Source organism: Antechinus flavipes, chromosome 3 (assembly GCF_016432865.1).
Source record: "Antechinus flavipes isolate AdamAnt ecotype Samford, QLD, Australia chromosome 3, AdamAnt_v2, whole genome shotgun sequence".
NCBI classification, from domain to species: Eukaryota; Metazoa; Chordata; class Mammalia; order Dasyuromorphia; family Dasyuridae; genus Antechinus; species Antechinus flavipes.
This window is the reverse complement of record NC_067400.1, coordinates 552,707,655-552,731,147: the sequence shown is the minus strand read 5'-3', so window position 1 is coordinate 552,731,147 and position 23,493 is coordinate 552,707,655. Positions and strand designations below refer to the sequence as shown.

The following is a 23,493-nucleotide window of genomic DNA, read 5'->3' as shown; positions in this document are numbered from 1 at the left end:
TATTTTGCGGTTTGATTTATCGAATTCTGAGAGTGCAAGGTTGAGATCTCCCACTATTATAGTTTTGCTGTCTGTTTCTTCTTGCAGCTCTCTTAATTTCTCTTTTAAGAATTTAGATGCTACACCACTTGGTGCATCACATAGTCAATTTTTTAAGAGCACTGTATGATAATGAAAAATAAATTCTTTTATATTTCTATTCAGTAATCACCAATAGTCAGTTGTATCTAATTTTATTAAGGCAGCAAAGCTTTTGAGGAGGGGGAGGGAAAAAGGAGATTTCATCAGCATTTCTTCCTAGAATTGGTGGTATAGGTGGTACAGGGTTAGGTCATTTGCTATACAAGTATTCTTTATTCAGCTCCTGCAGCTGGGGGATTGTGCCTGGCCACTAACCCTTCCTCTGGAGATACATTCACATCCCCTTCTTCCCTAAATGCCCTGTGAATCTCCACCTGGTCAGCGGGAATTTTGTAGGAGCCCTCAAATGCCTGGGTCTTGGATTTCTCAACTTCCTGAGTTGCATGTTCTTCAGTATCCTGAGCTCCTAACTCTGGGTCTCTGAACTCCTGGCTCCCCATTTTTTCAGATAACTGTATCCCCAGTTCTTCAGGCCCTCTCTCTCCCATTTCCTCCTTTTCTCCTCTCACTTCAGAGGTCTCAGGGATGGTGGGACCTAGATTTTGGAAGCTATTTCGGACACGAGTTATGTACCGGCTCAGGATACTAACACCATCGGGGAGTCGAGGAGTCCCGCCTTCGGTCAGTGTCTTCCTTACACCAGCTACCTCACTCTGCAGTCTGGACACTGTCTTGGTCAGCTCTGTGAGTCGGTTGCCAAGGTCTAGAGAAAAAGAAAGGAGCAGGAGGAATATGAGTGGGGAAATGCTTCCCACCTCTGGGAACACCGTGGAAGGCCCCAAGTTGAATGAATTTTCCATGAGTCACAGTCCCAAGAGAGCCCAGAACTGTCAGAATGGGTCTTTAAGAAACACTTTAACCTATGGGCTGGCACTCATTTGCCCTGAGAGAGTTTCAGGCTTATGAGAAGAGAGGAGAAATTTAAGAGTGATTCCGGATCAGTAGAGCTAAACACCTGAATTGGTGGATTGCCCTCAGAGAGGGCAAGTCCTTGTGAAAGAGGCATTCCAGAAAAAGGGACAGACTAAAGACATATAGAAAATCAAGAAAGGGTCCACAGGCCCAGGCCTTGGAATCTGGGGAAAGGAGAACAGGGTCTGGGGAATACAAAGGCAGGGAACTGGTAATAGGGACAAGCTTCAGAGACTGACCTTTCCGACGGCTTTCTTCAAACTCACGCCTTGCAGTCTCAATGTAACGCTGCACCAAGGCCTTGATGACTCGGACTCGGTAGGAGCCCCCCTCACCTTCCCCATTCCCGGCCCCTACCCCAGAGTTTGCCTGGAATATTTAGAGAAAAGAGAGTTTGAACCATCCCCCAGTGTCTGTACTTCCCCCCAAAATAATTGTACTATTATAATAGCTTTCTGCTGGGTCTGTTTGCTTCAAATCCCTCTCCACTCCAATCCATCCTCCATTCAGCCTCTAAAATGATTTCCATTAAGTCTGGGTCCGACCATGTCACCTCCCCTTTTTCCCTCCCCAACAAACTCCAGTGGATCTCGATTGCCTCCAGAAGCAAATAAAAAATGTTCTGTTTGACTGAGCTTCCCTCCTACTTTCCAGTTTTTTCAACTTACTCTCTGGTGGTCCTCTTCAATCTAGTGACACCGGCCTCCTATCTGTTCTACAAAGAAGATATTCTATCTCTCAGTTCAGGGCATTTTCTCTGACTATTCCCCATGCCTGGGAATCCTCTCCTTCCTCTACTCTGACTCCTGACCACCCTGGTTTCCTTTAAGTACCAATAAAATCCCATCTTCTACAGGAAACCTTTCTGAGACCTTCCTAATTCTAGTAATTCTCTGTTAATTATTTCTGATTTATCCTGTATATAACTTCCTTTGGAAATATGTGTTTGCATGTAGCCTCCTCTATTAGATTGTGAGTTCCTTGAAGGAAGGAACTTTCTTTAGACTCTTTCTGTGTCCTCAATGTTTAGCACAGTGCCTGGCACATAGTAGGTGCTAAATAAGTAATGACTGATTGATTGATAATTCCCTTCACCCACAAAACCAAAGCCCAGGGGAAAAGATCAGTGATAGAATTCCCAATTGGGAGTTCTAAATGCCAGTGTATCATTCCTATTCCGAGATCTAGGGAAATTCTTTTCTAGATAGAGTAAGAAGCTAGGGTCAGAAATGGTGGAGAAAGATTCAATAATCCATCATTTCATAGATTATAGATTGATGGAGCTGAAAGGCATCTAAGAGATCATCTAGTTCAATCTCCTCATTTTACAAAAAAAAAGGAAACTGAAACAGGTAACTATGGGGAGTAATTAAGGGTAACAGTTAACTAATAAGTGACTTGATTATGGCTCCTCCATAATAAGTCAGTGGAAGAGCTGGGATGGGAACCCAGTTCTCCCAACTTCTAGCCTAAAGACTCTTCAGGAAAAAGGACAGATTGGACAGAATGGGGAGCCTATGCCCTATCTCACCCTAGTCTGTTGCTGGGGAGAAACTTACCTGGCCATAACTCCCTCTTTCCTAAAACCCTCATGAATCACCTGCTGGGTAATAATTGTGACAAAGCTAGCTCTCCATGGTTATTGGGTACAGTCCCTTGCTTGGGACTTTGCTTCTCCCCATCCTCACCCTATCCTGGCTTGGGTGAGTTATAGACAAACCCTTTTTCTTCTTTAAAAAGGCAATCTTGCATAAAGGAAACAGCACTGGATTTCATATCAGGGGATTTGGAACTGAATCCAGGCTCCTAAACCTACTCTGTTGTCTCAGGTGAGTCATCTTACTGCTCTGGGCCCCAGTTTCTCTGTAATAAGCTATACATGCACTATTCACCTTTCAGAAATATTGTAAAGAAATTGTTTAAATTCCATTGACACTATTGTCTTAGTCAGGCTGTGACTAATCCCTGTTATTTAAAATCACAGAATGATACTATTTCAGAACTAAGAAATATTTGTTCCATCACTCATGGTAGAGCTCTGCTTTGGGATCCCAATTAATTTCCCCCCAAGCCACTTAAGCTTCTCTGCACAAATGTCAGCCTCATTAAGGCAGCCCTGAGGAGAGAGGAGGAATAATCCATCTCCAGGAAAGTTGGGACAACTAAGGGAGAACATGACCATTGTCAAGATATTGACTTAGGACAGAGACAAAGCAGCAGTAAATAGCTTTAAGAAGCACTGCTCATTAGAGAGGGCCTCCACTGGCTTGGGGGGAGATGGAGAGAGCAGCTTTTAGTTACTGGTCCCTTCTTGTCTGGCATCTCCCTCACGGGGACTAGTCTAGACTCAGAGACAGCAGAAAGACACACAGGCACATAGATATGAATAAAGTTTACCATCTGACAAACTAGGACAAACGTGAAAGATTTGATAGATTGTGGGATGTGGAGACAGAATGGAGCAGAGATGAGATGGATGAAGAGAAAGACTAGGATTAATACAGGGCAGCTATAAGATAGACATGGAACAAGCAATCAGATGGGACACTCACAAAGGTGGGGATGGGGGGATAGGCAGGCTCCTTGGTCTTGCAGCAGCAGCAACAAAAAAATCGGAAGATTCTCCTAAGAAAATTGGGTGAAGAGTCAAGGGGGATGGGATGAGGGGCTAGGGTTAGGTTAGATGATAGGAAATAAGGGATAAGAAAAGGAGGTTGGGGGATGGACTGGGACTTGGGAGAATTGGAGGCTGTAGGGAATTCTTGGAGGAGGAATGGAGGCACAGAATAGGGGGATGAAGGAGGGGAGGGATGAAGCTGTGGAGCTTCTCTTAAGAATTTACCTGAGCAAATAGAAGAAGGCCTTGGGTGAGGGCAAGATATTGAATGGAACTGGCAGTGTCAAGCCCTCCCGAAAGAAGGACAGGTAGAGCTTGGAGCGGGCAAATTTCCATTCCACATCAGCATCATCCTGGGGGACAGAGATGGGGGAGAAGCTCAGGGACCTATACCCTCCCTTATGTCTACAAATCTTTCATTCTTCATTCTATATCCTTCACATTAATCCCCCTTCTCCTTTGCTATTCCCCATCTCCCTTTCACCCTCCATTTCACTTCCCTTCCCTCTCCTCTTTTCTGCCTCATTATATTCCCATCTCCATCTCTTTGTCCCATTCTGTTCTGCTGCCATCTCTATTCCCATTCTCTTCCTTTTTCTTTTTCCTTTTCCTTTCAGTTCTTTATCCACCCACTCTTGATTATCCCTTACTCTCCTTCCATAATACCCCTTTTATTCCTCAGCCCCTTTTTCATTCCACTTTCCAACCCCTTTCCTTCTTTACCATGCTGTTCCCCAATCACCCAGTCCTTTACCTTAGCCTTTGCTTTTCATCCTCCTTCCCTTGCGAGGACTCTTGGTCCTCCCAATCTCCTGTTCCATCCCCTTCTCATTCTCTGGATCCATTTTTTCACTACATCCTTTAACTTCATGCTTTTTTCCTCCTTTTCTCACCAGATACCTCCCCATCTCTTTTCCAAGCATTCTAATAAAAACATGTATATATTTCTATTTTGTGGTGGTGTTGTGAACAACATGTCCAATTCTTTGTGACCCCATTTGGGGTTTTCTTCAAAGGTATTGCCATTTCCTTCTCCAGCTCACTTTACATATGAGAAAACTGAGGCAAACAGGATTAAGTGACTTCCAGTGTCATACAGTTAGTAAGAGTCTGAGGCCAGTTTTGAATTTGGAAATAAATCTTCCTGAGTCCAGGCCTAATGCTGCATTCATTTTTGCCACCTAACTGCCCATATATTTTTAATTGCACTTAACAAATTACTTTCTGATAAGTTTTGAGACAGACTCACGTGATCATAGATTTGAAACAAAGTAATCATAGTAAATCACAGGACCTTTAGGTATTCAATAAGTCAATCAGCAAGCTTTTAAATCCACAAGCTTTTAACTAAGGTCTTCTGACTCATCCAATTTTATTGCCTTCAAACCACTCTGCTCCTTTTGTCCTTCTCTTCGCCTCCTAACTCTGCCACAGCCCTAACCCTTCCTAATCTTCTCTCCCTCCTACCCCATGACTTCTTCATCCCCATCTCCTCTCCTTCTTGCCTACAGAATTTCTTTAAAGTCCAATTCAAAGGTACTGCTTCCTGGAAACTGATCTCCCTTCTCCTCCCTCACCCAAATAAAGTCCTCCATTATGAGGCATTTGCTTTTTATCTCTATCTCCATCTAATGAGCAGTATTGTATATTCTAGTTATCTACTATGTGTATCTTAGATCTCTATTAAAAAATTTTTATTTTTCATTATGGGAAGGACTGGACTTTTCTCTAAATTTTATACCTTCTCCAGTGCTGAATTCAGGGATCTGCACAAAGTAGGAATTTAAAAAATGGTCAATGATTTGAAAAGAATCTCCCTTTATCACATTTTCTCTTAACAGACTGAGCTCTGTAAGAGCAAAGATTAAGTATTTCTAGTACCTTATTGCCCCCATATTTACCTCCAATCAGTTTTTTCCTCTGTAAAAAAAGGGGGTTGGACTAGGTGACTTCTAAAGTTCCTTCCAGCTCTAAGTCTATAATTATATATTATCCTTTTGGGTCCTTTCCCTCATTGTTCTGCTGTCTTTCATGTCCCTCCTTTGATCCAAACTGTGTTCCAGGTCCCTGGTTCTCATCCATCCCCCATTATCCCCTTTATCTCCCAGCAGGTCTTGGGTCTTCCTCTGCCCTTCTATCTCCCTACAGGTCCTTTGGTCTCCCTCTGCCTCTCTATCCCTCCTCATCCCTTTCATCTGCTTATAGGGGCTTGCGCCCTTGCTGCTGTTCTAACCCCCCTCATTCCCACCAACTTCCTTCAGGTCTTTAGTCTTCTTGTGCTCCTCTATTCTTTTACAAGACCTGCATCTCCTTGGAGGTCTTTAGTCTTCCCCTGCCACTCTGCCCTCACTTCTCCCCCACCTCAATCTTCTGGAAGGAGTTGGTGATCATGGCAATGAGCATGTTGAGCAGTACGATGACCATGACGATGGTGAAGATGCCATAAAGAGCGCGGCCCACAAACTCGGGCACCAGGAACTGGGGCATGTCCACCACACTGTGCTCCTCCATACCGAACATTGTCCAGAACAGAAACTGGAATGTCTCATTGAAGCTGGGAAAAGACGTGAGTTGTGGATCAGAAATAGAGCTGAGCTAAGCCCAGTCTCCGCTTTTCCCTTTATTTTAATGTCATTGTCTACAGAAAACTGACCTTCTCAGTCAGTGACAGAACCACATAGGGACTGGGATGCTGGGGATTCTCCCCAATTAGGGTATTCTGGGACTCAGCTAGAATTATCTCCTTATGCCAGTGGAAAGGAAGGATGTTGTAAGAGATACAGTATTGGACTTGCAGCCTGAATGCAAATCTTGACTCAGATTTTTACTAGCTGGGTGACTCTAAGCAAGTCACTGAACCTCCCTGCCTCAGTTTCTTCATCTGCAAAATGGGAAGATAAAGGCAACAAAGGGGTTTCTAAAGACACAAAGGGCTTCTTAAAAGTCTTAGATTAAAACTGCACTAAGATTTTTAGGAACAGTATAGGAAGAAAGGAGACATATGATGGCACCATAGATAAAGAGTTGGGAGATCTGATTTTGAGTATTGTTTCTGACATATGCTGATTATATGACCCTGAGCACTAGGCAACCTTGTAAGACATAAAATGGAAAGAAGGTGCCATTCTGATTTTCCTCCCTTGAATCCTCCATGTCAATGAAACCACAGGTCTAGTTTCTATTTTATTGGGAGAAAAAGAAATATCAAATAAGAGATGTTTGGAGTAGATGAGATGCTGAAAATTGACAGAGAAGGCAGAGCTGCTCAATTTTTATTTTCCTCCTGTTTTCTCTGTCAAGAAGATTAGTCTTTGCTCTGGAAAGGACAAAACACAAGTGGCTCACAGGGAATTGATATTCAAGATAAGTAGGGAGATAATAAGGTTGCACTTAGTTGTCCTTGAACTAGTACATGACCCAGAGAATACAGGCCCAGATCTTCAAAGAACTGGAAGTCATGATTACTGAGTCATTACCATTAATATCTGAAAGACTGCAGAAGAAAGGAGAAATATATTGTCCTGATTTTCAAAATACAAATGATGGAACATCAACAAAAGATGGCTTAAATTTCTGAGAAAGTTCTAGAATAAACCATTAAAGGTTGGTGAACATCTAGAAACCAAGTAAGCAATAATTACAAAGAGCCAGCATGGTTTTAAGATTTGGTCATACCAGACTTTCTTTCTTTGAAAGAGTTACTAACCTGGTAGATAAAGGGAATGTTATATTTACTGTTCACCCAGACTTTAATAAAACTTTTTGTAAAAAGTATCTCATACTATTGTAATGGAAAAAAATAGAGTATTACAGACTAGAGTTGTAGCCAAAGAGTAGGTGTTAATGGCTAATATCAATGAGGCAGTTCTTCATTGGAATATCTCTGGTGTCTAGCTACTTGATAAATGCTTGTTGACTGGATCATTGAATTTCACCCCAGAAATCTGTGCTTGGCTGTGCAGTCTGATATTGTTATCAATGACTTGGATAAAGACAGATGCAAAGATGTCACATGTTCCTAGAGCTAGCTATACCTTACTTGGTTTTTAAATTTTCAATGTGAGCATTAACACTTTGGAAATCAGCAAATGCCTCACTTCAGGACTTGATTTATTGTTCTGTTGATTGTCTAGAGTTAACAAAGTGAGAGATAAATGTTAACAATGCAGATTAAACTTAAAAGGATATCCTAAGTAAATAGTTGGATATTTTTCCCCAACCAAGCTGCTTGTTAAATATTTACCAGCATGACATTGCAAAGAAAATCAGTATGCAAAAGGATTTTGATAGAACAGAAAGCATTGGATTTTAATCTAGCATAATGAAATTCATCTGGGATAAATGTGAAGTTTTGTACTTGGGTTCAAAAAACCGCACATTCATAAGTATAAGATAGAATGGAGATAGACAATGTGAGAAATGAGTGTGAGAAAAAGACCCCTGAGGAAGCAATGGCATCAGCTGGAGAGGCAGGAAAAAATCTGAGTTGGCAGATTTCATGGCCTAAGGAACAACTAGACTCCAGGGGATCAGACTGGGGTTTGAGGATTAGGAAAAGTTCAGAAAGTAGCACAAAGTAAAAATCCTGAGGTCCCTAGGATGACAAGTAGAGAAGCTGGTATTCCCAAGGAAAATGACATCAGGATTCTGTGTGACCCGAGTTCTGTCCTACCTCCCTGGTGACAGGGTTCTCCTAAGAGGTTCTGAAATCATCCTTTCTCACCCTGAAAGTGAATGAATATATAGGCTTGCTCCCTGTGGGGTGTTCACAGAGAACAAGGTTATGGCCCTTAGAGAAAGTCAGGTGCCAATAAACAGGTGAAGAGGAATTTAGGCTTGGGGGAATTTGGGGGAAACGGGAGCCTTCCCTAGGCTCTGGATTATATTTCCCAGGTAAGCTACAGACTTTGCCTGACCACAAACATCACAAAGGTTTGGAGCCAGAAGAGATCTTTGAGATGCATAAAGTCCAGTTTCTTCATTGGCACAAAGAGATGGAATAATTTGACCAAGGCCATGAACCAGTCCTGCTTGTTGAACCGGTCACATACTTTCACAGCCCTTTTTCCACCTCCTATTTAGCAGCTCTCCCTCCTTGGTCCTTGAGTTTTCTCTACAATGATTCTAGGAGGTCTGCCCACTTTCCCAGGCTATACCCTCTGGATTCCCTACTCACCCCCAAATCCCACCTCCTTCCCCAGCCCCCAGCCCACATACTTGCCCAGTCTCTCGGTCTCCTGATAGGGCACATAGATGTTGTTAAGACCACAGAGAAAGGCCGTCAGGATGATCATAAGGATGAACATGAACCTGTAGAAAGGTAAGGAAGAGAAGTCAGGCTTTGGTCAAGGGGACTGCTGACGACTCTTTTCTGTCCTTTCCCCTTGTGTCTGGTCCCCATCCCCCAACATCAGTCTTCATTTCTGGGAGGAAGCAGCCCAGAAGGGGCTGGAACAGGAAAAATGTTGGTTAAGCAAGAAAACCCAATTGCAACTTCAGTTTAGCTTCCGGGTAAGTTAGGATGGAATTGAGGTGACAGCCAAGGCCAGGTTAGGTTCTGGATGATGACTGGGATGGGTCAGAGTGAGGATCAGAATGAATTAAGAGTACAGGTTAGTGGGGCAGCTAGGAGGTGCAGTGGTTAGAGTCCTGGAGTCAAGAGAGCCAGAGTTCAAATGCAGCCTCAAACCCTTGACACTAGCTGTGTCACTTAATCCTGATTGCCTTGGGGGAAAAAAAGAGTAAAGGCAAGATAGAAGTAGGATAAGACTTGAGGATGAGTCCTAAAGAAATTGAGGGTTAAGATGGAATTGGAGTGAGAGCTCAAATGAAGGTTGCTTTCTGGAGGAATGGATAAGGATTCATATAAGGGTTGGTTTCTGTGTAGGGATGAGGATAGAATTAGGGGTCAACATCAGGAGTCTCAGAGATCCCTTGTCAGAGGAAGGGTTTTAAATTAGAATTAGGATAGTTCTTCTTAATCTTGTTTGTGTCAGGAACTTCTTTGGAAGTTTACTGAAGAATAGGCTCCTTCTCAGAAAAAGATTTTTAAGTAATTGAAGGAAATATTCAATTTCCATGATTGGTTAGTAATGTTATTTTTCCTATCCTATTTCATAGACTCTCTGAGGTCTGTGATGAAAAAAAACCTCTGAATTAGGGTGATAGGATAAATTCAGAATCAGTGTTAAGGTCATGTAAAGGTTAAGGTGAAACAGGAAATTCTAAAATTCATTTTCCTGGACTTAAAACCTTCAGAAGTTCCTGCTAACTCAGAGATTTAGGGATTCCATTATTTTTAGGATGAATTCAAGGTCATAGTTAAAGTTAAGAAGTGGCCTGAGGCCAGGTTTCAGATTGTGGTTTAGGTGAAGGTTAAAACCAGGATTCTGCTATTCCATGACCAGCTGGTGGGGAGGCAGGTCCAGGGCAAATGACCAGGTCTTTCCAAGACAAAGGAGTTTGATGGGAGTCACCAAAAAGAGATGATTTCCCCTCTCCCACACAGAATCCTGAGGATCCCAGGCACCTGCGTGAGAAGTTGCCCTCACCGGATCATATCATCAATCATCTTGCCAATGGAGATCTGCAGGGTGCCCAAAGACTCGTGGGCAGGCAGGATGTAGGCCAAGCGGGTAAAGCTGAGCATGCTGGTGATGGCAAATAGGACTTCAGCCACAAACTGGGGGTCTTCCGTGCGCCACTCACTGCGCTCTGCTCAAGGGAAGATGTGGAATGGGTGAGAAGGATTCCCTCATACCACCATAGGAATTAAGAGTGACATTCTCTGGTCCATGAGGGATGATGGATTAACCCACCTATTTTACAGGTGGGTTCTGTCTGACAAACTACTTTGAACTCTGGAACTGCTACTTTCTTCTTCACCAATTTCTTTCCACACTCAATTTCCTTTCCCTTTTCTCACTACCCCCCTACCTTGTCTTAACAATTTGTCTTATGATCTTATTTTGTTTTTATTGACTTTTCTTAGAGCTTTACACATATTATGTCATCCTCACAACAATCTTGGGAGGTAGGTATTATTATTATCCCCATTTTATACATGAGGAAATCAAGTGAGTCAAGAAGTTCTGTGTTTCACTGAAGGTTACACAGTTAATAAATGTCTAAGGCCAAATTTGGACTCAGATCTTGCTGACTCCAAGTCTTGCTCTCTATCCACCTTGTCACCTAGCTGCTAATATGAGATGATTAAGTTCAGCTCATTAGATTCCACCACCACCACTGAGTTAGAAAGATCTGAATTCAAATCCTGACTCATATTTACTAGCTGTGTAACACTAATTTTCCCTAAGCTTTAGCATCCTGTAAAATGGAAGACAATAATAATTTCTGTTTCCCAGGATCAAATAAACTAATGGATGTAAAGCACTTAAACTTCAGAGCTAGAGAAATGTGAGATATTATCATTATTATTATTTTCTGGTTGGGGAGATTTAAGAGTTGAGAGCTTAGGAACACCATGGGCCAAAGGGGTTTTAAGAGACTTGAGCATCATATGGTGGTGGCACATCATATTGTGAAACTGGGGTGCATCTAGGAGGTAGAAATTATAGGATGAGGTGTCATTAAGCTAAGTGGGACTAAAGCTCACTGGTCAAGGGAAACATGAACCTATGAAAACCTTGGAAGGCTAGAGATCATAGGGTAGGGACACTTGGGTCAGGGGAAGGTTTAGAGCACAACTGTCTGTTAAGAAAATAAAATTCTATGAGGAAATCCAGGCACAAGATTCTGGAGAGGCCCAGTAAAAAGCATCTTAGACAACCCCTTGATATTTACTTGATTGTGCATATTTGTTACAAGGGTTTTCTTTTTAGTTCCTTTTTGGGTAGGGTCAATGATGGGGAAGGTGGGAGAGAGAAAAAAGAGATTTTGCTCATTGACAAAATAAAATTTTAATTCACAGGGCGGAGGCATAGTAAGAATTCAAGCTTTAAAGGACTTAGGGATCACAGAGTAAAGGAACTGAGGGTCTGGGGAACGAGAAGGTGGGAAACCTTGGGGTTGGGAAGATGCTGGAGGCCTGATGCAGGGTAGACCTTGTGGGATTTGGGAGGCTCCTAGAAGACCTAACAGTTGCCAAGGGAGGAGTGTTTGGGAGCTGGGGAAGCTGAGGTCCTGGAACACAAGGAGTAACAGCTTCAGGGCATGGCACTCACCAGCTGTGGTGAAGTAGCGACAGGCAGCGCCATCTGGAGCAGCCTGGCAATGCAACCTGGCTAACACTGCCAGGAGCACTCGGAGGGCAAAGGCAGCCAGATACAGGGACAGGATGACCACGTCCAGGAAGTTCCACCAGTCCAGGAAGTAGCTTCGTAGGCCCTCAATCCACACCTCCTTACATTCAAACCACAGGAAGCCTATGGCCAGAGGTCAGGGTGGGGAGAGCTCAGCATGGGACTCAAGTCTCTCCCCAAGGTGGGGTCACCTCCCAGGACTGGCCACCCTCATAGATTCAGAGACTTGCTGATTTGGAAGAGATCTTAGAGATTTTTTATTCTATTCCAATCCCATTTACAAAGGAAGATAATACCAAAGTCCAGAGAAAAAAGGACTTGCCTGTGCTCATAATTAGCATCTGCAGCATCTGAGAGAGGCCTTTCCCAGCTCTCCCACTGCTAGGGACTTCTTTCCTTCTGAGATTGTGGTTTAGGTGAGATTACCTCCAAGTTTCTAATTAGGTACAGATATACCTGTATAATCTTGTATGTACATAGTGGTTTGCATTAAAATGTGACCTCCTCCGAGGATAGGTACAGTGATTTTGCCTTTCTTTGTATCCTGAGTACTTAGCACAATGGGTCTGGTCCATAAGCACCTAATAAATGCTTCTTGACTTGACTCAATTTAACCTCCTATGTGAGACCTTTCTTGATCTCTATATCTGGGGAGTTTCTAGACATTCCTAGAACTACTTTGCGTTTGCTGTGTAAAGAATTTTGTATTTAATTATATGTATACATCCTCCTCCATGAAACTAGAAGTTCCTTCCTGGCGGAATTTTTTTCAGTTTTATCTTTGCAACCTGATAGGTGCTTCCTAATAAATGTTGGTTGTTTAATTGAAATGTCAGAACCAAGACTCAAACCCAGGCAAGTCCTCTGATTCTCTTTCCATTCATGTGAAGGGACTCAGAAAGAGGAGTTAGTGATACAGCACGAGTTGGAGGGTCCTGGTTTGAATGGCAGCTTGGCTGCTTACAACTTGTGTGATCTTGGGCAAGTCATTTCCCTTTTCTGGGACATAGTTTCCACATCTATAAAATGAGGGGAGTGAACTAGATGAGCTAAATTAAAGTTCCCAGGTCTAAATCTTATGAAATTCTTTTAACATTACAGGGTAAATACAAGGGATTGAGGGGTGCTAAGATTCCCAGGCTGAGTGAGTGTACTTGATCTAGAGAAGATTCAAGGAACAACAATCACTGTCTTCAGTCTCATCAAGACTATCTTGGGGTAGAATGAGTGACATTTTCTGGGTAATCCAGAGGATTCCTGATCTGAGGTCCCCACATGGGTGAAGGATCCTCAGCCGGGGTGGGGGGAAGAGGGGAGGTTATTTGCCTTAGCCCCGCAACCATCTCCCTAACCATCCCTCATACCTGCAACCCAGATCATGTGCAGTGAGTTTTCCCAGACACTTTGGCTGCGACCCTTGAAGGTACCCAGCTGAGTCTCCATGACCAGTGACTCTCCCAGGAGAAAGATGAGGAACCATAGGTAGGAGGCTGAGTGTAGAAGAAATTTGAGCACTGGGATCTTCAGCAGACGACCCAGCTGTGGGAAGAGGAGTAATTGTGAGGCTTCTGAGCCAGCAACTAGACTTCTCCAGATTTTTTTAACTGTATTAGACAACATTCATCTACTATAGACTTAAGAATATGTCACAGAAACCAACCCAACTCAACTCAATGTCACCCAACTCAACCAGATCCAATGTAACTCTACCCAAAGAAATCCAATCCAATCCAACCCAACTCAACTCAATTTAACCCCTTCCAACCTGACCCAATTCAATTTATCCCTTCTTAACTTATTTCATCTCAACCCAACTCAACTCAATCTAACCCAGCTCAATCAACCTCACTCAATCCAGCTAATCCTACCTCAACCCAAACCAATCCAATGCAACCCAATTCAACTTAATTCATTCCAACTCATCTCAACCCAACCCAACTCAATTTAATTTAATTCAATTTAATACAGACCAATTCACCCACTCACCCAGTACAGTAGACTAGATTTAGACTAGTAAGATTTGTGTACCAGTCCTAGCCCTGACACTTCTCATCCATATGATCTTGGTAAATCACTTTACTTCCCTACCTCTGTTTATTATTTTTTGAGTCACCTACCCTCAGAGTTGGAAGGGATCTAAAGCATCTAATATGTCTTCATATAAGAATCTCCTCAATTGATAAATGGTCAAAGGATATGAACAGATAATTCTCAGACAAAGAAATTGAAACTATTTCTAGCCATATGAAAAGATGCTCCGAGTCATTATTAATCAGAGAAATGCAAATTAAGACAACTCTAAGATATCACTACACACCTGTCAGATTGGCTAGAATGACAGGGAAAGATAATGGGGAATGTTGGAGGGGATGTGGGAAAACAGGGACACTGACACATTGTTGGTAGAATTGTGAACACATCCAGCCATTCTGGAGAGCAATTTGGAATTATGCTCAAAAAGTTATCAAACTGTGCATACCCTTTGATCCAGCAGTGTTTCTACTGGGCTTATACCCCAAAGAGATCTTAAAAAAGGGAAAGGGACCTGTAGGTGCAAGAATGTTTGTAGTGGCTAGAAACTGGAAACTGAGGGGATGATTGGCTGAAAAATTGTGGTATATGAATAATATGGAATATTATTGTTCTGTAAGAAATGACCAACAGGATGATTTCAGAAAGGCCTGGAGAAACTTAAATGAACTGATGCTGAGTGAAATGAGCAGGACCAGGAGATCATTATATACTTCAACAACAATACTATATGATGATCAATTCTAATGGGCGTGGCTCTCTTCAACAATGAGAAGAACCAAATCAGCTCCAATAGAGCAGAAATGAACTGAACCAGCTACACCCAGAGAAAAAACTCTGGGAGATGACTATGAAACTCTATATAGAATTCCCAATCCCTCTATTTTTGTCCGCCTGCATTTTTAATTTCTTTCACAGGCTAATTGTACACTATTTCAAAATCCGATTCTTTTTGAATAGCAAAATAACTATATGGACATGTATACATATATTGTATTTAACTTATACTTTAACAAATTTAACATGTATTGGTCATCCTGCCATCTAGGGGAGGGGATAGGGGGAAGGAAGGGAAAAATTGGAAAAAAAGGTTTGGCAGTTGTCAATGCTGTAAAATTACCCATGCATATAACTTGTAAATAAAAAGCTATAATAAATAAATAAATTTAAAAAAAAAAGAAAAAAGAATCTCCTACAGCAGCCTGACATGGTGTAGCTCTCACTAGAGATCTTCAGTAGGATCTTACCAGGGGTCACACAGCTAGTAAATGTCTGAAAGCTAGATTTGGACTTAGGTGTTCCTGAGTTCAGGCCCAACCATGAACTTCACAAAGTCTAGTTAAGGAGACAGGACTGGGAAAGATCAGTAACTCCAGGATACTTGTGCTAGGGTCACTATGGGAGAAATGAAATGTACTATGGGAGAGCTCTCTGATCTTATTATGAGAATGTGTGGCTTAAAATGTTTGTGGCAGCCCTGTTTGTAGTGGCTAGAAGCTGGAAACTGAATGGATGCTCATCATTTGGAGAATGGTTGAGTAAATTGTGGTATATGAATGTTATGGAATATTATTGTTCTGTAAGAAATGACCAATAGGATGAATACAGAGAGGCCTGGTGAGACTTACACGAACTGATGCTAAGTGAAATGAGCAGAACCAGGAGATCATTATATACCTCAACAACTGTTTGAGGATGTATTCTGATGGAAGTGGATCTCTTCAATAAAGAGAACTAATTCAGTTTCAATTGATCAAAGATGGTCAGAAGCAGCTACACCCAGAGAAAGAGCACTGGTAAATGAATATAAACTGTTTGCATTTTTGTTTTTCTTCCCGGGTTATTTATACCTTCTGAATCCAATTCTCTCTGTGCAACAAGAGAACTGTTCGGTTCTACACACATATATTGTATCTAGGATATACTGTAACCTATTCAACATGTGAAGGACTGCTTGCCATCTGAGGGAGGGGGTAGAGGGAGGGAAGGGAAAAATCGGAACAGAAGTGAATGCAAGGGATAATGCTGTAAAAAATTACCCTGTCATGGGTTCTGTCAATAAAAAGTTATTTAAAAAAAAAAAGAGAGAGAGAGAATGTGTGGCTTGATACCTACTTTTTTAGCCATTTAACCCTGGTTCCTTTACCTCTTTAATTCTCAGTTTCACCCTTTGTAAAACAGGGATAAGAGAAAAGTACCCTATATATCATACGCTGCAAAAGCTTCTGAGGAAGTGACAGGAGGCAGCATGTACCAGGCAGGCCAAATTAGCACCAACACTCCAAAAGCCACCTCCTCTCAGACTCTGGTAGACAAACAGCTGGGAATGGAACCTAAGAGCCCTGTTAACTGCGTGTCCCCAGGCCTCCAACCTTGTTATCAGTCTGCACCCTACAGTCATTCTCTAGGGGGACAACCCTTGGGGAGGCAGGTCTGCCATCTCTGTGACCACCAACACCTACCACCAGACAATTGCTGCACACAGGCAGATTGAGCCCATCAGCCCCAGGAGCAGCAGCAGGGATACTAGCCTCCCTCATGCCAGCAAATCTGCCACAGGCTCAGCATCTGTAATGTCCCCTATAAATTTCTTCTGCAGGGTCTTTTTGCAGCCCCTGTATCTATCCTCAGCAGTCAAAGCTATTAAAAATCAGAAGTCTACTCTCCAAGACTCTTGGTCCAGTCCAAGGGTTTAACTTCAGAAACGGGTATGATTTGATTAGTGGAAATGACCTTTAAGAAGATGTATTAGTATGAACTTTCTCATTTCATTAGCTAAAGCCTCCTATCTATGTTCTTCCACCAAATGGAATATGAAGCATCTTGTTTTTGTTTGCACCCTCAGTGCCTCTCGCAGTGCTCTGTACCTAGCAAGTGCTTAATCGGTGCTTTTTCATTAATGTCATTCATTGAGATAAATGTGAGTTATCATCAATCAATCCATAGACATTTACTAAGCACTCACCATATGCCAGGCATTCTGCCAAAATCTGGGAACTCAAGGAGAGACAAAAACATAGTCTTTGTTCTCATTACCTTCCTCACAGAAGGTGGTTATTGGCACTCTGAAAAAATTGATTTGTAACCTGGGAGTGCTCCAGAAGAGGAAGCTGCTATTTTTAGGTTAGAAAGGGGAAGATTAGAATGGGCAAGGCAATTAGAAAGGGCTTTCTGGAGGAGCTGAGAGCTAGCCTGCAACCTGAAGGTCACAAAGGACATGGTACTGAGCACCAATGATCAGGGAAAAGAACTTGGAGTCATGGGACCTGAGTTCAAATCCTGGGTCAGCACTTAATGTGACCTTGGCCAAATAAATTAGCCTTTCTGGGTTTCAGTTTCTTCATGTGTAAAAGGAGGGAGTTTGACCAGATGACTTTCAAAGTCTGTTTCTAGCTTTAGGTCCATGATTCTAACCCCTTGTTAAACTGATTTACATGGAACAACTTCTCTCCTGAGAGGGGAGAGAAGGAATGGAGAATGAGGAACGGGCAAAATGTACCTACCCTTGACTTGGGTGCCAGCCAGTAGCCCAGGCAGAGGAAGGGCATGGTGAGAAAGATGATAAAGGAGACAAAGAGCTTCCAGGCTGTGGTACTGCCCCTCCAGCCAGCTAGATTTCCACACCAGATGGAGGAAAGGACCTGCTGGCAAATGGGGTGGGCTACAAACTGAACACAGATAGCAGAGTTAGGAGATGACCAGGGTCTTCCCACCATGACCCTACCCAATCCTCCTCCCTGAGGCTGTCTTTTGACTCCAAATGCCAAGAGGCTTAAAGGGGAGGAAGGAAAGAGATCAGAAAAGCCTAGGGACTATGGCTTAGGGTGTTGTTAATGAAGTAGAACTTGGGATAAAGTAAGAAGACTGGAGGCTGATGAGCTGGTGGGGATTGAATTTAAGTGGGGTCAGTAACAGCAAGAGGGTTAGGCTGACTTTAGGTACTTAGTGTTTTTGCAACTCAGTTTCCTTACCTTCAAAACCAGAGGCTTAAAACCATGGAAAGATAAATATGAAGGGATAAAAAAAGTTCAAGAAGATTTAAATGAATTCATGAACAGTGAAATAAATAGAATCAGGAAAATAATATACACAATGATTACAACAATCATTTTCTCACTTCAAGGTCAATTACAGTTATTAAGCAATATTAACTATAATTGACTCTGAGGTGAGAAAATACTTCTTCTTCCATTCATTACAGAGGTGGTGAAATATGGGTGTTGCATATTATGTTCACTATCAGACAAAACTAAATGAATTGCTTGATTTTGATGAATTGACTTTTTTTTCTTTCTTATAAGAGAAAACTCAATGGGTTGGGGGAAGAAGAAAGATCTATTTGGAAATGAATGTGGTATAAAAACAAAAAGTTCCAATTAAAAATTTAAATTAAAGTGTTATCTATTCTAGCTCCAAATTTTACAATTTTGAGCTTTGGTCAATCAATAAGCACTAAGGATATAAAGAAAGATAAAAGACAGTTCATTTTGAGTTTAATGAGCTCATAGTTTAAGGGAAAGAGGAAGGAAAAGACAAAATAAGAAAATGAACTACTACTTATAGGATCACTGGTAAGTAGCCAATAAAAAGAAGATTTTAGCATTAAAGGGAATCAGGGAAAAAAAATTTTGTAAAAGATGGGATTTTAGTTGGAACTTGAAGAAAAACAGGAGTAGAGAGTAAGAGGGAAAATGTTCCAAGTATAGGAAACAATAGGGAAAGAGAGGAGGAGGAAAGAGACAAAATGAGAAAATAAACTACTACATACAGGATTACTAGTAAGTCATCAATAAAAGGAAGGCTCTAGCATTAAAGGGAATCAGGAAAGAATTTTTTTGTAGAAAATGAGATTTTAGTTGGGACTTGAAGGAAACCAGGAGGGAGAGAATAAGAGGGAGAATGTTTCAAGTATGGGAGACAATCAGTGAAAATTCTTGGATTTGGGAAATGGAGTACCTTGTTCAAGGAAAAGCAAGGTCAGTGTCACTGTATCAGAGAAAACCTAAGGTGAGTAAAGTATAAAGTGCCTGGAAAGTGGGGAGAGAGCTACTTTATGATAGACTCTGAATACCAAACAAAGGATTTTGTATTTGGTGCAGAAGGAGAAAAGGCACTGCAGTTATTCAACAAGGGTGACGTCATCAGATTTGTTCTGTAGGAAAATCAATTTGACAACAGAGTGGAGAAAGGACTGCAGTGAGGATATTGTGGCAGGGAGACTGTAATAATAGCAGACTACTGTATCTGATGTGAGTGATTAGGGCCTGCACCAGGGAGGTAGATTGGAGAGAATGATTTCAAAGGTAGAAATAAGACTTGGCAACAAAATGGATTTTGGGAGGCTCTTAGATGATACTTAGATTGCAAGCCTGGGTGACTGGAAGGATGGTGGTATCTTCAATAGTAATAAGGAAGTTCAGAAGAGGGGAGGGTTTGGTGGAAAAAATTATCAATTTAGTTTTAGACATAATGAATTTAAGATTTTTTTTTTTTAATTTAAGATTTCTATGAACATTCAGTTGAAGAAATCCAAAAGGTGATTGGAATGTGAGATTAAAGGTTGGTAGAAAGGTCAGGGCTGGGAATTAGATCTGAGAATCATTTGTACAGAGATGGTACTTTAATCCATTAGATGACCAAGATAAATAGTATAGTAAGAGAAAAGGATCCAGCATAGAGCCTTGAAAGACCCCCAGAATACAGGACAAAGATATAGGACAGCAGAGTAAGAAGGAATAGTCAGGTAAATAGGAAAAAAAAGGAGACAGCAGTGTAATGAAAATCTAAAGGGAAGAAGGTAAAGATGATTAAAAAGTAGATTACAGTCAAAGCCTACAGAAAGGTCAAGAGGGATAAAGACTGAGAAAAGCCTGCTAGACTTAATTAAGAGATCACCAATACCTTTAAAGAAAACAGTTTTGAGTAAATGACAAGATCAGAAGCCATGTTATAGAAAGTTAAGAAGAAAATGAGAGTAAAGGAAGTGGAAACACCAAATGTAAATAGTCTTCTCAAAGAGTTTAGCCACAAAATGGAACAAGTGAGATGACAGCTATCAGGGACAAATGAAGAACTTTTGAGGATGAGGTAGGACATGAACAATTTGTAGGAATTAAAGAAACAGCCAACAGAACAGAAAAGACTGAAGATAAATGAAAGTGAGAATGATAATGAGGGGAATCTGGTGAAAAAGACAGTGAAATGATTTGATTTGTTTATGTGAAGGGGTCAGTCTTGGCAAGAAAAAGGGTCACCTCTCCATGTAAGACAGAGGTGACAGAGGGGATAAATGGATGTAAAATGAGGAAGGAAGAAAAAGAGGGATCTCAGAAAATGATTACAATTTTCTCTGTGTGAGACTTACATGAACTGATACTGAGTGAAATGAGCAGGATTAGGAGATCATTATATACTTCAACAACAATACTATGTGATTAATTCTGATGGACGTGGCCCTCTTCAACAATGAGATGAACCAAATGAGTTCCAATAGAGCAGTAATGAACTGAACCAGCTACACCCAGTGAAAGAACTCTGGGAGATGACTATGAACCACTACATAGAATTCCCAATCCCTCTATTTTTGTCTGCCTGTATTTTTGATTTCCTTCACAGGTTAATTGTACACTATTTCAAAGTCCAATTCTTTTTGTACAGCAAAATAACTGTAGGGACATGTATATATATATTGTATTTAACTTATACTTTAACATATTTAACATTAGTCAACCTGCCATCTGGGGGAAGGGGTGAGGGAAGGAAGGGAAAAATTGGAACAAAAGGTTTTGCAATTGTCAATGCTGAAAAATTATCCATGCATATATCTTGTAAATAAAAAGTTATAATAATAATAATAAAACAACTATTTTCTCCCTAAAATATGATATAAATAAATAAGCTAAGAGGATGGTGGAAAACAAAGAATTGGTAGTTTTGAGGAGAGATGAAAAAGTTTGGGAAAAGGGTCTGTGATGAGTGGGATAATGAGTTGAATAGGGAAGTTTAAAAGGATTGCCTTGTGGCATTGAGGGATCAGTTAAGATTATACAACAGATTTATTGTGGACCCACTACAACTTCTTTGTTCATCAGGATGTTAAAAAGAGCAAAGGTATCAGATGGTGGTAATAATATTAGGCTGAAGTTCAGCAGGGCTAGATAGATAGCACAAAAGAGTGAGATACTAGAAAGAAGAAGACAGTATGGAGTTGAACTGGTTCATTAATGGGTCAAGATGGAGAAAGAGGAAGAAGGTAGCCAGAGCTGGAAGAATTGCTGGTCACAATGAAAACTAAGAACAGGATTTGGGGTTGCAAGGCAAAGGGAGAAGTGGAAGGATAACAAATTGTGATTGGATAAGAGATTTCAGAGTTTATGAACCTAGGTAGAACACTTGAGGGTGATGGTGAAAACAGAGATATGTGTGACCATCTCTTTGTATCTGAGGCAGGGTGGAGGAGTCGTGGGAAATGACTAAGTAGAAGACTTGGAAGTTAAGAGTGTTTGAGGGAGTATCAGTATGTATGTTGATGTCCCCTTGTAGGAGGGTAGGAGTTGGGGAGGAGGGATCAGTCAGGCCCTATTGCTATTTGTCCTGAACTCATTGAGGAAACAAGGGAATTTTGATTGACTGACAGTTATGGATTGAATGAATCACAAAAGAAGAAAGGTTACTGAGTGATGGAGGGAGAGAGGAAGTAAAGTGGCAATGGGGAACAAGGAATATTCCAACTCCTCCATCTCAACTGGTGGATCCTGGAAAGGATGAAAGTGTAGTCAGTGCTGAAGAAGATGGCCAAGAGCCAGAAGATGGTGGGAAAAGAAACTGAGAGCGAGTTTGTCAGTTATGAAGCAGGGATTCCAGAAGAGCACAGTGGAAAGGGAAGGTGTCCTTAGAGGGGGACACTGGCATATTTGGGCTGATGGGGGTGCAGGTTAAGTTGAACCTAGGTTCTGGTTGTCTTAGGCATAGGGAGAAGGGACTAGACAGGAGGAATAGGGAGGGTAAAGGGAAGGCCAAATTTGAGGGTGAGAGCAGGGGACCAGAATATGGTAGGGCTGTGGGTTGCCTGGGTTAGGGTCTCAGAATTAGGAAGGGGAATGCTTGGGGCTATTGCTAGGTGGGGGAAGGGTTAGGGTCCAGGCTGGGGTTCAAGGAGTCTTGATGATGGAAGGGCTAGCTACCAGATAGGATCCCAAGCTGGGCAGGGAGAGGGAGAGAGGGCAATGGGGCAGGGGAACAGAATCTGACCCGCTTTTGGTTGTAGTTGACGGCTAGGCGCAGGCGGGCCAGGTTGGGGATTCCCTCCTCAAAGGCCTGGCCTAGGCCCTCGGCCTCGGTCTCACTGTCTTCGCCCAGGTCATTGAGTACGGCAGTGACCTCACTCTGGTTGCGGCACATTCCGAGCAGCTCAAATCCATAGTCCTGGCTCAGCTGCTCCAGGGCGATGTACTCGGGCTATGAGATGGGAGAGGGGGTACCATTCTGGCCTGGGTTTCCCAAGACCACTTTAAGCTTTAAGTCTGCTCAACTGCTGGGCAAAGCCTGGAGTCTCTGCTTTAACCTGCCTATGTCTGCTCTGCCCTAATTCCCTCATCTTCTGCCTTCAGCTTGGCTTATCTCTACTCAAACTCTGTACTTTCTGTCACCCACCACCAGGACCCCTAGCCAAGGAGGCAGGATATCTGGGCCATGAGGAAACACTTTTCTCCATATATTTGGGGGGCCCTGTCCCTAATGATCTCTTTGGACAGTACTGGGTGAAAGCAGTGGACATGTTTATGTTGAAGAGATTCAAGTGGAAAACAGCTATTTTCAAGTATCTGAAAGGCAACCAAGTAGAACAATCAATCACTAAACATTAAGTGCCTACCATATGCCAGACACTGCTAAGCTTTGGAAGAATTAGATGGGTCATGCTTAGCTCCAAAAGCACCAGGAACAAGGGGGTAATGTCATCTACTGGAAGAATTTATCTCCATATAGAAAAAAGCTTCCTAAAATTAACCATTCAAAACCACAATGGCCAGTCTTAGTAAAGATTGAGATAGTGAGAGACCCCCAGAATATAGGACAAAGATATAGGACAGCAGAGTGAGAAGGAATAGTCAGGTAAATAGGAAAAAAAGGAGACAGCAGTGTAATGAAAATCTAAAGGGAAGAAGGTAAAGATGATTAAAAAGTAGATTACAGTCAAAGCCTACAGAAAGGTCAAGAGGGATAAAGACTGAGAAATCTAGATCAGACTAGAAGCCCCTTAAAGGTCTCTCCAATTCAGGAGAGCCCTTCTTTGATTTTGTGATGTTGATGCTATAGCAGCATATTAAGGGGAAGAGAGGTGAGCCTTAGTTCTTCCTCCAAGAAGGTAGAGATTCTTTGAAAGAAGAAAACGCCTAAAGATGGTGGTGGGTTTGTGGAACCCAAGGTCCTTCTTCCAGATGAGGGTCACAGCTGGGGTTGGTGAACCCTGAGAAGCCAAATAATTGGTTAATCAGTGGAGGACATCTAGACTAGATTCTTTGGCTTAGGGCC

At 41.9% G+C, this 23,493-nt stretch overlaps 1 protein-coding gene across 5 annotated transcripts in view; it reads right to left on the bottom strand.

Moving 5' to 3' along the window:
- Nucleotides 1–217: 217 nt before the first annotated feature.
- XNDC1N (XRCC1 N-terminal domain containing 1, N-terminal like) overlaps nucleotides 218–23,493 on the bottom strand; it is a 49,090-nt gene continuing 25,814 nt past the window's right edge. For 3 of the 5 annotated variants that reach the window (XM_051987456.1, XM_051987455.1, XM_051987457.1), the window contains 8 exons: nucleotides 17,466–17,630; nucleotides 13,296–13,470; nucleotides 8,888–8,980; nucleotides 6,032–6,224; nucleotides 3,896–4,023; nucleotides 3,606–3,678; nucleotides 1,293–1,422; nucleotides 218–844 (listed from right to left, as the gene is read on the bottom strand). In XM_051987456.1, the coding sequence (XP_051843416.1) occupies nucleotides 354–844; nucleotides 1,293–1,422; nucleotides 3,606–3,678; nucleotides 3,896–4,023; nucleotides 6,032–6,224; nucleotides 8,888–8,980; nucleotides 13,296–13,470; nucleotides 17,466–17,630 (1,448 nt within the window). In that variant the 3' untranslated portion in view covers nucleotides 218–353. Of the gene's footprint in view, nucleotides 845–1,292; nucleotides 1,423–3,605; nucleotides 3,679–3,895; nucleotides 4,024–6,031; nucleotides 6,225–8,887; nucleotides 8,981–13,295; nucleotides 13,471–17,465; nucleotides 17,631–23,493 lie in introns of those variants that run through there. The other 2 variants (XM_051987458.1, XM_051987459.1) reach the window with 2 other exon arrangements.